This window comes from Psilocybe cubensis, chromosome 11 (assembly GCF_017499595.1).
Source record: "Psilocybe cubensis strain MGC-MH-2018 chromosome 11, whole genome shotgun sequence".
Taxonomy (NCBI): domain Eukaryota; kingdom Fungi; phylum Basidiomycota; class Agaricomycetes; order Agaricales; family Agrocybaceae; genus Psilocybe; species Psilocybe cubensis.
In genome coordinates, this window is record NC_063009.1 from 768,180 (window position 1) to 784,641 (window position 16,462).

Below are 16,462 nucleotides of genomic sequence, written 5' to 3' on the forward strand. Positions count from 1 at the left end.
ACATACGCACGTAACATAACTTGTATTGTAGCTTGTAACTTGCATTGTACAATTGTCCGGTTATGTAACATTGACAAACCATAAACTCACCACCACCATCATCCATCACGCATCAGTTACGCGTAAGTGTAACTGAACTAGAAGACATTTCAAGTAACGACGAGGGGCGGGAGTTGAGTCGGACTCCGGACCTACCGCCAGAATTTTAGGTTTTGGTTTTGGTTTGCACTTTCGGTCTTTGCTTTGAGTTTGGGTTTGAGTCTGATCATTGATGTCGCCGCTCGGTTCCGGATTTCCCGAGTCCTGACGCCTGGAGTTGGCTGTTGGCAAACTTCAAAGCGAATTATCGTCAAGGACTCAGTACTCAGTACCCAAGCCTTCAAGTTCAAGGGCGGCGGGGCAGGGCTATATTCGAATTTGGAAAGAGCGGTCGCGTCGATCATGTCCATCATCACCGCTCACGCTTACCCACCCACCCACACCCACACACCCACAACTCACCCACACATCCACCCATACCGACCCACACCAAACCCACACCCACAGTTTTCACCTATACCAAACCCACACGCACTGCACACCAAACCCACACACACCACACTGCACTGCACTGCACACACCCACACACCCACACACTGGACGCACACACGATCCGCACGGCCAGCCGATCCAGGATGGCAATTGTCGATTCGCGATTCGCGATTGGAGATTGGAGATTGGCGACGGCCTATATCTATACTCGGACTTGTGTACGTTATGCCTTATTCCGGTGCGCACTGCACTGAACTCACTGGGTCACTGAACTCACTGAGTCACTGGTGCTAAAGCTCACGGTGCGGCACGCAATAAATAGTATTGTTACTTGTTACTTGTTACTTATTGCTTAAATCTTGATACATATCATACGTACCGGCTTGGATTTGGAGTTAGCTTTAGCTTTAGCTTTAAAATATATTGCAGTTCTAAAAATGGCTCACGTTAATTGTCGTGTAGTGTGTACACTGTATCAACTCTCAGGGTTCTCGAGTCTCGAGACTCAATTTTCGAGGCCTCAGGATCGGTTGATAATGTCGATTTACTGTCAGTGTCAGTGTCAGTGTCAGTGTTATTGTCAAGCGGTGGAGTATGTACGTATGTACGTATGTACGTATTAAACTAACCAAGTGTCCTTGTCGCTGGCAGTGGCCTTGGTGGGAAGCCCTTGCGCGTATGTATACAGTAACTTATATGCACTTTACTCGATTAGCTTACTGGGGACTGGGGACGGTGAACTGGGGATGCATGGATTTGGCTGGCTCAATTGCAATTTGGAAATTGGACGTGAACTGTGAACAATACAATAATGAGAGAAACAATAAGAGAAACAGAAACGGCTGTATGTATACGCATACACTTGGCATTATATTATAATTTGAATCATATTTATAGACGAAAGTCGAGCGTACGTATTGCTCATTGGCGGTAATGGCAATGGCAATGGTATGGACCTTTTGAGTACATGGCTTTCCGCTGTCCAGACATAGTCAAGTATACTCTAATACTAATCTATATAATCCAGCCTCACGGTGTGCTAAAGCAAGTAAGCATCTATCTCCACCAGCATCGCACTGTTCCGAGTCGGAGTAGGGAGCATACTTACACGGAATACAGAATGGAATTGAGAAATGCAACATGCGGCATGCGGCACTAGCATGCCTTGAGGCTACACAGTAGCAAAGGGCCAAGCCAGGTTCAAGCCTTTGACGAGAAAAATTGGAAAGCTTGTCCCGCCGGAACGTCCGCTCCAGGTTGGGAGTCTCGGACTCCCCTCCTCCTCCTTCCCTGGATCGGTGCTTCCGAACTTGATTTTGCAGGTATTACGCAGAGCTCGTACCCCGGCCAATTATGATCCGTGATCCAAAATATGACGAAGTCAAAGTAAAAGTAAAAGTCGAAGAGCAACTCCATCCACGAATCCAGCCCATCCATGATCCAGGTGAGAGAAAGATTCCTGTATAGGTATAATGAACCTCCATAATTCTATAAGCCCTTCTACATATGAGCCACATCGCGCACTGTGCAGATCTATAAAAGCCGGGCCTCGAGGATATTTGGCATGTTCTACGTATCACCATTTGTTCGTCCCGTCGTCGATTAATATCTGGATTCTGTAGGCATGTTTCCGTTTTCCCACTCTGAAATTGAATCACTCGACATTTCAACGACATCGAGTTATCGACATCATAGCGCACGTTTAACGTAGAACGTTGAACCGTTGAAATTTGAACCCCAATGCCAGTACTAGTCTCCCACACCCACGCTGTCGCTGTCGCCTGTCTTGCTTATTACTGCAGTTCTCCCGGCGATGCGTCATACTGTGAATAATGTGACATGCTTGTCCTTTTCTCGACCGTAGGATGTTGTATTTGACTTCGCCTAAATAAAATGTGAACGCTAGTGCAAATTTTTTTCAAAAGATATACACTGACAGTAAGCTCCAGCTTGGCATTTTCTTTACCTCTCGCGCAACGCGCATTGATTTCAAATTGGGATAATAGACAATAGCATTAGCTAGCTATACTTGTAGAGCATTGCTTTGGCGCTTTGGATCCGGACAATAGCAATAGCTGCTATTTAATGGCAGTAGGTAATAGCATTAGCAGACGGGGATTCGGATGTATGAGGGGATTGGTCGGGGATTGTTATCATTTCCATATTATACATCGTCACGGTCATTCCGCGTTCTGCCACTGCCTTGTACTCTAAGGAAAAACAGGAAAGAAAGAACTTCATCCATGGAATTAGAATAAAAGTGGAAGTGACCGTTTGTAGTACTAGTATCATTATGATCCGGCTCTGAATCACAATGCATTAACGACTTAGTACTTAGATTTCATCTGGAGCCCTGCTACTGGCAACTTACAAATAGCCTCCCGTAGATTATCGACGATCGTATTCGAGCCTCAATAAGTAGCCCTTTTACTTTAATTTTCATTTACAAGCAAAGCTGTCTGGACAGCCTGAGCGGCGTGTATGCAGACCAGGTAACTCGCCTCGTAATACTTACAAGTATATACGAATGCGCACTGCGCTTTTCATTTCGATTTTTCATCTAACTTTAAATAAGTAACCCCCCCACCGGTTCTGCGCCGTTCCTTTCTGCCTTCCCTTTCATTTTTACTTTCAACTTCCCTTCCAAATCCATTTACGCGCTCGCCTAGCACCTATCTTCGTCTTTGTTCTCGTCCTCATTCTCGGCGCCACATACTCCACCTTCTTATTGCTCACCTTCGATACCCCCACCAACCTCCTCGAAATGGCATGTAAATCATCAACAGCATGCCCAATATCAGCTCTCTCGAGCTATATATACTTCCCTTCTCCATATACCAGTGTCTGTCTATTCATACTACAGCACGATTGAGCGCGCTTTAAATAGACTGATAGGTTTCCTCGGGCAGGTGTTATTAATGTTAATATTAAGGGCATGGGTATTGTGCATGGGGGATGCTCGTCGACTCGTCGAGGGTGCTTGAAGGCTTTATTAAGGGTAGGTGGTTACGGATTACCCGGCGGTTACGTCATGCAATTGTGCTGCTGCGTTGATGGAGGTTGTTCAGCATCAGAGTGAGACGAGGCGAGGAGGGAAGGCCAGGTTAGATTACATAGATTAAACTGCGCGGCGGACTGAGAGTTTGGACGATTGCATTTTGGGATTCAAAGAGTCGGGAGTACCTGGCACCCTAAGTTGTTCCGTGGCGTAACGTACGGTAAAGGGTTGCCTCCAAACCAAAGAAGGAGTATCGACTTATGGGGAGACCGTGATAGAGATAAAGGTTAAGGGTGTCCTTACTGGGCAACAAACGTAAAAAGGCAACTCACACAAAAATTTAATACGTAGCAGGGGTTCTTCCCTCGATCAGCGCCAAGCCCGTGCCCGATAACCTGGCAGTGGCACAACTGGAAAGGCTATAGAGTATCACATTCTACACTGCATGTGGGGCTGTCAGAATCAGAGATGTGAAAGATGTGCCAGCCGACCTATACTTAGATTCTGAGCAGCAGTTTTGAAAAATCGAGAATGTAAGCTTAGGCGCTTAATATTCAACGTTTAGCTTGGACCTTGTGGCACCAGCAGAGCATTTCAGGTAATCCGATTACCATTGCAGGAAGTACGTGCTTAGCACAGCTCTAAGCCTCTAGTCACGTCTAGTGTCCCTCCCGGGGTGGCGCCCGCTCTTCACCGGTACGATAGTACGATCATTATGCTTGCACCGCGAAAACCAAAAAGGTTTAAAGCGCCAGAGTCTCCATGCCACTGTCGCGAGTTCGTTACAGCAAAGTGACTGGATTATATTTATAATGATGCGCTAGCACTATTCGGAGTGTCGTTCGAGAATCGAGGAGGATTTTGATTGTCGAGTTTGCGAGTTTGCGTTTACATTTGTACTGTCGATCGTTAGCACCTCGTTAGAATAGCAGTTGCCAGTTACCCGTGTTTCGCGGGTTGTGTGCCGTGGGACAGAACATGAAACTCTTGAAAGTGGTTACAGTACACATACAATGTCCCAAAGTCGGTTTTACAAACGTGATCATTCCGACTGCTAGCGGTAACCTGCCATGATTTACGCAAGCAATATCTCGCTCTGGCTCTGGTCGACTTGATCGATCATCTCAATATCGTGAGTACATCTGAGTGTGCGGAGGCGGCGAAGTGAGGAGAGTGTCGAGTCACTGAGGTTGAGGTTGAGGTTAGGAGTCCTGACCTGATGAAAATCGAAGCGTCACTAGAAGCGGAGTTGGGACAATTTAGCGGAGTCTTAAGAGTCAGACCAACACGGTAACGTGACTCATGTAGTATGTTAGGGGTCGCGTCTATGGCCAGGGCAAAATTGGACAATGAGCATAAATTGATTTTTGAATAAGGTTGCACATATAATTTGTGTATATTCTGAAGTTGTACTACTATGCAGAATGATTGGTAAATAACATAAGATAAATATAATGCCGCAATGCGTGGTAGTTCTAATAAATTCTATGGAATGAGTGTCTTAAATAAATCTATGAAGGAGTGTTGTAGAAGTAATATGTTTATACAAAATGCGGCGTCTGAGTCTTCCCCCGGTGTCAGACGCTGCTTTTGGATGTAATTATTGGTGTGAATTTCTCAGCGCCGTCGCATTTCACAAGCTCGTCATGATCGTCGCGGTGAATCGTCCTCGTTATGTGGATGTCAGATCGCATTTTACGATGGGCTGGAATGTGGTGAATGTGGTCATCGTCACGGTCCACGTGGGCGGTTTCTCTCATATGCAGAAGGACACGGCTGGCGAGCGTGGAGTGTAGAGCTCGGCCCATGCTATTTTATTAGGTTTTATGGTTATCAAGAGTCAAGTTATGTGGAGGATGATGAACTTACTTTGCAAGAGCGGAACGGGTAGCAGCCTGGATAATATTGAGGAAAAGTAAGTATCACGTAGAGTTGACAATACATTGGAGACAAACATCTAATGAGACAGTGAAGATGATGTTAAGAAGTGAAAATACTAGGGGTTTCGCATATCAGACCCAGGCCAAGAAATAATCACAAGTAGGTGCTTACCGAATAATGTGATGTAATAGATGACACCTAAATTCTTCTATATCAGCATTAGCTGGTTTGTTGCTACCTGTATCGACGTACCATCGCGGAAAACCACGTTAGCAAGGCGCGAGTGGCCCATTAAACCGTTTCGATCTGATAAAAGAACACGTTAAGGTGGGCTTCAACAACAAAATGGCTGTGAAACTGGTTCTTACATAATTGAATTCCAGGAATGAGGACGAATATGAGAGATACTAAAATATATAATCGTTTGTAAGGAAATGGTAGAAAATGCCCCATACACGAGAAACATACCGGTGTCATAAGCCAGAAGCCCGGCCCAAACGTATTCGAGATGAATCTTATCCGCGTTAATGGTAAGGCAGCCCTTGAAACCAGGAAAGGGAGGATCAGAGTCTTAAGACGATCGTCAGCCTGAGGGCCAATCTAAAAAGCTCCAACTTGTAAACTCACATTTGGCATTTTGGATTGCATAGATCATCGCAACGGTAGATGGAACCCAGATGAACACTACAATCATTGGATAGACGACATAAAACCGCGGATCTTTTTTCCATACTGCCCAGATACGCAGGCTGCATAGTGCTGGAGGATCCGTGAGGGGTCACTATATCTCGAGAGAGGGGAAATGTTTGGAGTTGTCACGTACTTTCAGACGCAATGATACCGACCATGTACGATACTTGGTAGATGGTAATTGTCAGCCACTCGAACTTCAGTCAAGTGAACGTTGTACTTGCCTGCCATCTGAGTGAAAAGCCCTCCACATACCCCTGAAGACTGATTCACTCCAAATACAACTACATTCACTCAACGTAAAAGCACGAATAAGCACACAGAAAAGCGATGTACTCACGACTGTATGAAGGGTAGAATATGTCATAGAAGGGCAGATACCTCTGGAAGAGGTAAACAGCTTTTATGATGTTCCAGTTGGATTGCCACACAAGTTCCACTTCCATCCCCATCGTGATGAGCCAGTCATACAAAAAGAAGGCGCCTCCAGCAACTGACATTATACCCACGTTATGAGCACCATAAAGGAGTGTCCTGGAAAACGATGACTTACTTTGGGCATACTAGAAAGCAATGGAACAGTTGGCGTAAGCGCGAACAGAATGAACGAAGGATCCTCACCCTGACGGTATTCAACCCTTTAACGATCTGTGCCAGAACCGCAATGGGGAGTGACATCTGCCTTGCCGTTGAAGCTTGGACCTTGAGGAATGGCTTTGGGGTGTTAAGTATGAAGCTGGGTCAAGCAGAGGGGCTGAACGCATTATTTCGAAAAGATGGAAGATTCAAGAAGATCAGGTACCTTCGCCCCCCTCCCGAAACGGTTCCAAACCGCCGGTAGAGCTCGCTAACGTGGCTCTCTGATCCAAGAGTAAAATTAAAAGGGAGCAAAAGCTAACCGGAACCACTCAATTAATTGACGTGCGATCAGTCTCGATCATGTATGTGTGTGTTATCATTGATCAAAAGAGGTTGTGCCCTGCCAATACATAGCACACAGAATGGGCAGACGGCTGCTTTGTATTCACTATTCAGTTTACGAACGAATTTCCACTAAATCGTATCTTTCAAAACAATCAACGGTTAAGATAGCCCACAATGGTTTTTAGCTGCATCCTCTCAAACATCTCGCAATAACCAGTGTTTATTCTAGCATATTCAGCGCGGACGTCGGATTCAAGTCGGATTGGCATCATAGCTTGACATATTCATTACTCTCCTATCAGTTAAAATCTGTTCAAATTCGTTAATGGCAATCAAAGATAACTGGACTTACTTTTCGGCGATCTATATTCCGCTTGGCCATTGCAACAGCAACAACGACTTTTAGAAAAAGTGTAATAGGAAACCAAAACAGGCACAAGTACGATTCTACTAGTACACTGTACACGTACGACTGAGCGCCGAGCGGGAGAGAGAGTTGGGATGATGATGATGTTATCTCAAGAGATACTGTAACACCTACCTACCTATGAAGACGTGTGGTATCGATTATCCTCCCACTTTTATGGATCCATGTATGTACGCAAACTCGCGTGCACGCCACTCCATGTGGCAAGCTAGGCTCGAGAATCGAGACGACTTGGAGACGGACGACTTTGCAATGCAATGCAATGTCAGACAAATCTAAAAATAAATGAGAAACGATAATGATATCGTTGGAAATTCCGGAGATTGTCCGTCTGAATCGATGACGCCATTCCTTTTTTTTTTCTGGCCCCTGTTCATTATCGAAGGTTACTAGTAGTTTACTCCTTTCCAAATTCCACTGAGAAATTGTGAAGAAAAATACACAGTGGCACTCTTTTGATGTAATAAATGACTGTGCGCTGTACCACAGTGTCGTTGTAGTCTGGAAACCGTGTAATATTTCAACTTTTATTTTCGATACAGAAAGCAGGGTAATACAGAGGAGAAACCATTTACTTCGATTTAGGTATCGGAAGTCTGACCTAAACCTATGATAGCTTCTACAAGTGACGGCACCCCATCATAGAAATCGAGTACTGTCACAAGAACACCAGAAAAAAAGAAAGCATTACCGAGAGCCAGGGAGAGTTATAAACACGGTCACGTACACACGATACCGAATCTCCTGCCTTGATGCTCGTGTAACCAAGATAGGAGGCGTTGGTTCACACCCGCCGTATCCTTCCCATCTCCAAGCGCATACACCTAGCATTCCAGCCACATTAACGTGAACAGAAAGAAAAAAAAAAACGGAAAAATACGGAAAAAAGGTAGTAGTAGCTGAGCTGACCTGGGGTGTAAGAGAAGGCTCTTCGGCGCGAAACGACGCGCTCGCGAAGCTGATGTATAGCTGGTCCGGGTGCAGCGCGGGATCGATCGCGCGTTCGAGGTGCGCTAGGACTGTGTGCAGTTTATCGGTGATGCAGGACGAAGGGTGTGAATCGCTCGACGGGTCGATTTTGTAGTAGTCCTGTTACGTTAGGTATTTAGGGAGCAGGTCCGCAGGAAGGTGGGTTGGGATGTGGAATGAGGGATGTGGGATGGGATGAGGCAGAGGGATGAAGAATGTTAATGAGGAGTGATGAAAGGCATACGACCGTCACCGTCGTGTTTTTTTTATATTTTTTGGCGGTTTATAAGACGTACCTGGATATAAGCGACTTTGCCAGCACCATACTCAAGCGCGGTGTTCTTCCCATTCACGATCCAATGGCCCGGATCGAGGTGGATCCCAATGCGCTCCGTCATATGCTCAGGAAGGAGCGTAAAGTCGAAGCGCTGTATCAGGATAAGCTTCCCGCGCGCCTCGCCTAGAGTCCCGAGCTGATTAATTATCGTTATTAAAGAACTTTGAGCGGCGAGAGCTTAGCGCTTGGTGCGCCAGATATCAGACGTCAGACGTTAGACATACGTACGTACCGACCCGTTAGATCGCACCCAATACCGCCTCGCAAGCCCACCCATCAAAATATCGTACAACGCCTCTTGCAGCCGGGCGTCGTCGGACCAGCTGATTGTGCCGGTGATGGTGCCGGGCTCGTAGTTCATCGAGACGAGGATGGTTTCGGTGCGATGGAGGTCGAGCCATGTGTATAGCCCGAAGAGGACGTCTTGGAGTTGGGTTGTTGGGCTTAGGAGGGCTTTTGCTGGGTGTGGGTGTAGTTATAGTCGTAGTATAAGGCCGAGGGCGAGGACGAGGACGAGGACAATGGACGAAGAGGAGGATGGGGGTGAGTGAAGTCACAGGCTGGATTTAACTCTTCTTTTCATAGAAAATACTTGGGATGACATACAGTGATAAAACCCTATAGACTCCAAATCCGGATTCCACGCGTAGCGCAGGTCTAAAACGCGGATGCCGTCGTTGAGCATGCGGAAGATTGAGCGGTGTTGGCATCTGTATATTTTCGAGTCGGGGATTCTGGGGGCCGAGGTATAAAGGTACACCACGCAATATCATAGATCATGAATCATGTCAGAATTGAGCTTGAACTTGAACTCGGATTCGATGAGATTGAGGGACTGACGGGCCTGTGTATCGCTTCAGCGATTCCTGGACTTCGGGTGTATAGTTCCCTATGAGTTGTAACAGACACATAATCAATCCATGTTGTATACCTGATAACTTTCAGCGTTCAGAGGACGTACAGGTGCAGGTATCGTGTGTCCCAGGAAGATTCATCCGGACGATCGGTGTTTCGTCGGGGATGTGCGCCATCCAGTCGCTGAGGATGGGGCTGGGGCTGGGGCTGGGCTTATTGATATTGTCTTTATCTTCATTGCCCTTCACTGCGACGCCGCAATCGATATCGCTGTTGTTGCTGTTGTTGATGTTGTTGGTGTTAGTGTTGATGTTGTTGATGTTGATGTTGATGTTATACAATTCGTTCAATGTGCCTATCAATTCACAATTCACAAGAGGGAGGTCCAAAAGGTTTAGGGCATTTGAAATGGTCCACGGAATTTGTAGATTCAAGCCTTACGGACGTACCGAGGATAGGACCACCTCTTCGCAGAATCTCGGTGAGCGCTGCGGATTGGAGCGTTGTCGTTGTCATTGTTGTTGTGGTTATGGTTGTGGTTGTGGTTGTGGTTGGGGGGCGGGTTTCTGGCATTGATAGGAGAAAGAGATTGACGTGACGCGACGCGCGCGGCCCGCGAGCTATTTATGGGTGATGATTATGTAAGGGTGTGGTGGATTGGTCCTGCGCATGCGCGCGAACTTTTGACTTTGACTTTCTGATTCATCTGTAGACCGTGCTACCGTCTACGTGAGTGCCATTGGTGCACGATAGCTATACCTTTGCGGACAAACTATATCGATAACGATAACGATAAACGATAAATCTACCAACGATGTCCAACCAACACCCACACCCACATCAACACCACGGAGACCCGTCCCCCACAACCATGTCTACAACCACGACTAAGATCACAACCACGACACCGACAACGACACCGACACTCCTCCCAACGCCCAAACTCCCCCTTCCACAACTCGAATCGTTGAAATTTAAAGCGAACCAGATTATCGAGTCGATTCATGCGTTGCAGTGGACGATCGGTGCGGGAGGGAGACAGGATGGGATGCCTGCGTGGCCGGATATATTGTCGAAGTATAATGTTTTGTTGGGGCAGACGCATAATTTTTCGACGGGGTTGCTGCAGCCTTTTCCGACCTCTTCTTCTTCCTCTTCGTCAAGCGGTGCGAACAAGACGGCGGGGACAGGAATGGGAGGGGGGACAGGACCGCAGAATGTGTTTGAAAGGATTGCGCTGCATCCGAATAGGGCGATGACGGATTTGCAGTTGGATGGAGATGTGATTCCGCTGTTGAGGAATCAGCAGACGACGGATGTGTTGAGGATGGAGAATGAGACTGTGAGGAGGCTCGCGGAGCATATGCAGACGAGGGGGTCGTTGGGGGTTTTGGGGATTTCGCCGCCTGCTGGGCCTGCAGCTGGACTTGGATTGGGAATGGGATTGGGAGTGGGGAAGAAGCCGGAGTATGAGGATGTGTTGGAGGAGTGTGGTGTTATTAAGAATGCACATGATCGGAGGGTTGAGAGGGCGGTGAGGGCGGTGGATATGTTGAAGGAAAAGTTTGATTGGAAGCAGAGGGTTATGGTGGAGGTCGAGGAGCCGGAGGAGTTGGAGTGGGATCCGCGGTTGGTGGGTGTTGCTGTGCCGGAGGAGGAGGATGTGGGGATGAGTGAGGATGAAGAGGAGGAGGGGGAGGAGGCGGTGTTGAATAGCGAGGATGCGCCGCTTGGTGCGGGGAATAGCGATGAAGATGACGAGTTTAATGTTGAAGGCGCTCTGTTCAATACGTCCCCCAGTGCAGAGTTTGGTGTTGCCTCGTCGTTCAGTATGGACGCGACGTGATGTGTATTTTGTATGTCTTGCTTGTTGATTTTTTATTACCCAGTCGTTCATTAATTCAGTCTCATAATGGAAGGACTGGAATCCATGATTCAACTGAATAGGAGGTCAAGTCGATGTGGCGGTAAATAAAGTGGCGGGTGCTGCCAGCCTGCCGAGTTCACTGTCGATGGAGCGCGACAGCGGAGAATTCTGCGGACAGTCTGGACAGTGCAATTAGAACTTGCGAACGAAGGACGGCTTGAGCGCTGTCCTGGACCTACAGAGAATATGGGTCCCTGTTGTAGACAGATAGGGTCTGTTGTAGGTCCATATGGCATGCAATCCGCATAGTGTTGCTGCAGAGGCTTTGTGCGTATTCTTTTCTATATCGCTGCTTTCTTAATTCTTATCAAATTACTGTAGACCTTTGTCGTAGCAGTTTGCTTGCCCTGCGGCAGCAATAATGTGCGCGGCTCCATATTGGCTGCTGTCATCCCTCGACGCGACGTGATGCTTCTTTTTATGGCAACTCCATGTCCAAAAACAATCAAGACACCCGGATCACTTTATCCTCCTTCTCCACAAACCAAACTCTGCCAAACCAAGGTCCAGAAAAACATAAAAAGCCGCTCTCTCACTCTTTCTCTTTTCCACCGCATCCCACCCGCTCCTTCTCGATGCGTCTCCTCACGCTCTTTCTGCCCACTCTCGCTCTTTTCACGCTCTTTCCCGCCATTGTATCTTCCATCCACCACCCCCACGCTGTTCCACACCGCCGCGACCATGCCCGTGCCCGTTCCCCTGCATCCTCCATCATCGCCTCGCGCCAATATCGCATCCCTCGTGATCTTCTAGATGTATGCATCAATGTTAACGCCAACCTGCTTGCTGATGCATCCCAGCTGCTCGGCCTCTCCTCCCTCCTCGGCGCTCTCAATCTCGGTGCTGATATCGAGCTTTGCCTGTGCCTCAAGGTATGTCCTTGCTTACTTTTGATCTATAGGTGCATATATGCTAATTTTTTTTTCTTGCAGGACCTTGAACTTTATCTGGATACTAACGATCAACTCTCAGCCCTCATTGGACTCCTTGGAAAAGATACAGTCCGCGCTCTTATTACCGCTTTGGTGTGTACCCTACCTCTTTTTATCGTTTCCCAAGCACTTCATTTTTTTTTTGTAGATCAATACTTCCCCGGATGCACAACAGTGCTCGTTCCCGCAGCATGCTCACCATACGTGTAACACTGCGGACCCTTGCCATTACGATTGTGATTCGCCATATATTCGCATTGGCGACCAATGCGTCTGTGCACCTCCCAACGTCTCCTGTAACGGTGTATGCGGGGAGTTTCCACAGGTATGCTCCTTTTTCGACGAATATATGCGCATACATTGACTAAAATTTGAATCTAGGGTTGTAGCTCCGCTGTCCCCCGTGCTTTGGAGAAAAAGTTTGAGCCGATTACGACTCTTGCGCAAGCGCGGGCGTCTTGTAGGTCTGGGCAGAGTGTATGTGGTATTCCGGGCAAGGAAAGCACGTTATCGTTCGAGTGTGTCGATACCAGTTCTACAAAGGATAGCTGTAAGTCTTTTACTTGCACAAATTAACGAGCATTTAGCTGATTTGTGGTTATTTAGGCGGTGGTTGTATGACACCTCATCCGTTTTTCGAGATCGAGCCTGTTCGTCTTTCCTCGGGCAGAGATTGTACGGCTATTGCCAACGCGAAAAGCACGTCCTGCGCTGCGTCGCGCTGCGTTGTCAATTCGTGCAGAGACGGCTGGGTTCCTAGCCCGCAGAACGATGCTTGTGTTCCGCATTCCGTCGAGTCGAGGATGCGCAGGGTCAGGAAGCGATCTGAAGCGGATAGTATCGTGGATACGGGTGCTACTGTGGATATCGGCTTGCTCATCAGCGCTGTGGTCAAAGCTGTCGTTGCTTTGAATGTTCATGGGCCGGTTACGGTTATCACCAGTCTCCCGACATCGTATTCAAGTGACGATCTCGTGCATCTCGACGATATCTATAGCCTTGTTAACGGTGTCGATGCGGCTACCACCGGTCTCGTCACGTCCACTTCCATTCCTACCGCCATTTCATACGCGAATGCGTTGCTGGATGTGTCGACGCTTTTGAGGAGCACGTTGAGTGATTGTCAGTGTGTTGCAAGTCTGGGATTGCAGGATTTGGTTGGTGATGTGGATGATGTTGTTGATAGTGTTGGGAGTTTGCTTGCGGTTTGTAATGCGTCTAGTCCTGTTGGTTCGTCTGGATCGTCTAGTGCCGTTGGCTCGTCTGGATCGTCGACGGTGTCTGGATCCTCAACGGTTCCGGATATCAGCACACCTGGAGTCTCTGGCGACCCGTTAATCGTTGGGTTGACGAGCTTGCTTTCGAGCCTTGGTATCGCCGGGAAATCGGGAGTGGTTGTGGATGGATTGGTCGGTCCTGATACGGCGAGTTCTGTTAATGGTCTTCTTGATGGGTTAGGTGTTGGTCCGGCGAATTATAAGCGTCAAGGTGTTCCAGCGAACTATAAGCGCCAAACTATCCCACCTATCAATGCCTTGGTCAACGCGACTGTTGGTACCGACTCTGGGTTGTTGGACCGGTTGACTGTTATTGTGAATTTGGTTATCAATTTGACGGGGTCTGCGCCTGGGGCATCTACGAGTACGAGCGCGGGCACGACTACGACCACGGATTCGCCTATCAAGTCTGCAGGCTCGTCCTCCACTGCGCTCTCTGATTGTCTCGTTGATCCCGTCATCTTTGGATCTCTATACCAATATGCCATCAACCTGGTCGAATCGCCTGATTTTGAGACGCTTTGTCGGAATACTGTTACGCTGCTCGAGGCTGAGCGGAGCTTGAAGGGGTTGTTTGAGGCGTGTCCGTACGTTGATAGTCTGGGGCTGGGAGGGGTTGTGGATGATTTGGTGTTGGTTTTGAGGGAGACTTTGGGGTTGGATGAGTGGTGTGTTGAGAATTTTGGTGGTTCTGGTGTTGGGGTTACTACGTCTGTGGGGAGTTTGGCTGCGCCTGCGACTAGGTCTGCTTCGCCTACGACTGCTTCGCCTACGACTACGTCTGCTGGGACTAGTGTATCGGTTGTTGTGGGTGTTGCAGCGAGTTCTGCTGTGTCTCATATCACGTCCACCACTTCCATTCTTCCCGCCGTGTCAACAATATCGTCGACCACTGCTCTCGTCCATCCACCGTATTCGTCTACAACACCTGTTGCCTCTGCAGCCGCCGCCCCCGCCACTGATATTCCTATTGTCGTCAGTCTGGATGATGTTCTTGCGGGATTGGGACTGGGCGGGACGAAGGCTGTTGTTAGTGTTGATGGAGTTTTGGGGGATGGGTTGGATGAGAGTGTGGATGGGCTTTTGGATGGGGTTGGGATTGGGCCTCATGATGTTAAAAGGGACACGGGTGGAGAACATAACATCGAAAGAAGCACGGATCGTCGTCGACAGATTGTTGCGAATGTGAATGCGACTGTGGATCTTTCTGGACTTGAGCTTGGAGGGTTGGTTGATGAGCTTGTTGGTCTTGTCCTTGGGTTGGATGGGCTGCGTTTGGGAGGGTCTAGTGGAGGTGTGGTGTCGTCTGGTACTACTGCGAGCTCGGCGGCTCCGGTTCTTGGAATTCCGCTTGTGGTTCCTTTGATTTCGGATACAACTTCGTCTCTAGTCGACACGGCATCTCCTCTACTCGACCAAGCACTCGTCTCAAACGTCGTATCAGCCGTCCTCTCCCTCCTCTCTTTGAAATCGCCGACCTATGGACAGTTGTTGAATGCGCTTGATGGTGTTTTGTCTGCTTGTTCGAGTGCAGTTGGGGGTTTCGAGGATGAGAATGTAGATAGCAGTGCGGTGGATGGGTATTTGGAGGGTATTGTGAGGGTTGTGAAGGTGTTGGAGGGTGTTTGTGTGCAGGCTGCGTCTTCTGGCAATTCATCCTCTGTCAAAGACGATGCAGACCATCCATCCTCTGTCAAAGACGATGCAGACCACCCTCTTGTCGTCGGGCTCACCAAGCTGCTTAAAGGACTCGGCCTTGATATTTCAGCTGTGGTTGTTGTTGATGGGCTTTTGAGTGATGGTTTGGATGAGGGCCTTGATGGTGTTTTGGATGGGGTTGGTATTGGGCCTGGTGGGGCGGTGGCTACTACTAGGAGGAGGAGGGGGAGGGGGAGGAGGTCGGAGCAGGATTGGTAGGTGGAGGTTGGGGTGCTTTTTTCTTGTTGGCTGTGTTTCTTTTCTTTCTTGCGATGCGATGCGATGCGATTTTTTCTTTCTCTTTTTCGCTTTCTTCCATTCCGAGTCGGTTACAACTTCCCTTCGTTTGGCTTTTTGTGATAATGTCGGACACATACATACACATACACGCACATACATCATATCATATGTTACGCACATCATATGTTATCAGTGACTTTTTAGTTTTACTTTAGTTTGCAATGAAATTGTGATGTTGTTGGTTTTTTTGAATTCGGTGTGTAATACTTTTGTTGATATAGAGAAAGAAAGTTCGATATTGAGCCTTCAATTAAAACTTCTCAGAATCGCTGGTTTGGTTTGGGGTAGCTTTGGGATGGATGAGTCGTGAATCGCTGGAATCAGTCTCATTTTTCGAAAGCTCGATATCGTATATATATATATATATCTTATTGTATCGTTTTTCTTGATCTGGGACTTGATGATGTTATTGTTGGATTTTGTGATGTTGTTGGATGTTGTGATGATGTGCGACACATAGGTATATTATATACTAGTATGGATGTGTTGCCAGTGATTTGTATGGTATTCGTTATTTTACTTTACTTTATTTTATATATGATGATATTGTGGATTTGTGCACTTGGAACTTGTGCACTTGGGACTTGTGGATTTGGAACTTGTGGATTTGGAACTTGTGGATTTGGGACTTGTGGATTTGTGGACTTGGGACTTGTGGATTTGTGGACTTGTGGACTTGTGGATTTGTGGATTTGTGGATTTGTGGACTTGGGACT

At 47.7% G+C, this 16,462-nt stretch overlaps 4 protein-coding genes across 4 annotated transcripts; 2 read left to right on the plus strand and 2 right to left on the minus strand.

The window, feature by feature from the left end:
* Positions 1-5,106: 5,106 nt before the first annotated feature.
* Positions 5,107-6,046, minus strand: JR316_0011403 (uncharacterized protein; the record flags this gene model as incomplete). The annotated part of the gene is made up of 4 exons (XM_047897059.1): positions 5,107-5,338; positions 5,399-5,424; positions 5,879-5,980; positions 6,038-6,046. The coding sequence occupies 4 exons, from the start codon at positions 6,044-6,046 to the stop codon at positions 5,107-5,109; spliced, it is 369 nt and encodes a 122-aa protein (XP_047743468.1).
* A 1,986-nt stretch (positions 6,047-8,032) lies between these two features.
* Positions 8,033-10,128, minus strand: JR316_0011404 (1-phosphatidylinositol phosphodiesterase; the record flags this gene model as incomplete). The annotated part of the gene is made up of 9 exons (XM_047897060.1): positions 8,033-8,106; positions 8,179-8,275; positions 8,361-8,540; positions 8,717-8,893; positions 8,990-9,216; positions 9,364-9,491; positions 9,598-9,646; positions 9,719-9,967; positions 10,062-10,128. 9 exons carry the CDS (start codon positions 10,126-10,128, stop codon positions 8,033-8,035), a joined length of 1,248 nt encoding a protein of 415 aa, XP_047743469.1.
* A 298-nt stretch (positions 10,129-10,426) lies between these two features.
* On the plus strand, positions 10,427-11,458 carry JR316_0011405 (uncharacterized protein; the record flags this gene model as incomplete). Its single annotated transcript, XM_047897061.1, has 1 exon — positions 10,427-11,458. The coding sequence occupies one exon, from the start codon at positions 10,427-10,429 to the stop codon at positions 11,456-11,458; it is 1,032 nt and encodes a 343-aa protein (XP_047743470.1).
* A 656-nt stretch (positions 11,459-12,114) lies between these two features.
* JR316_0011406 (Protein priA) lies at positions 12,115-15,665 on the plus strand (the record flags this gene model as incomplete). Its single annotated transcript, XM_047897062.1, has 5 exons — positions 12,115-12,411; positions 12,472-12,564; positions 12,620-12,796; positions 12,853-13,021; positions 13,078-15,665. The coding sequence occupies 5 exons, from the start codon at positions 12,115-12,117 to the stop codon at positions 15,663-15,665; spliced, it is 3,324 nt and encodes a 1,107-aa protein (XP_047743471.1).
* Between the last annotated feature and the right edge of the window lie 797 nt (positions 15,666-16,462).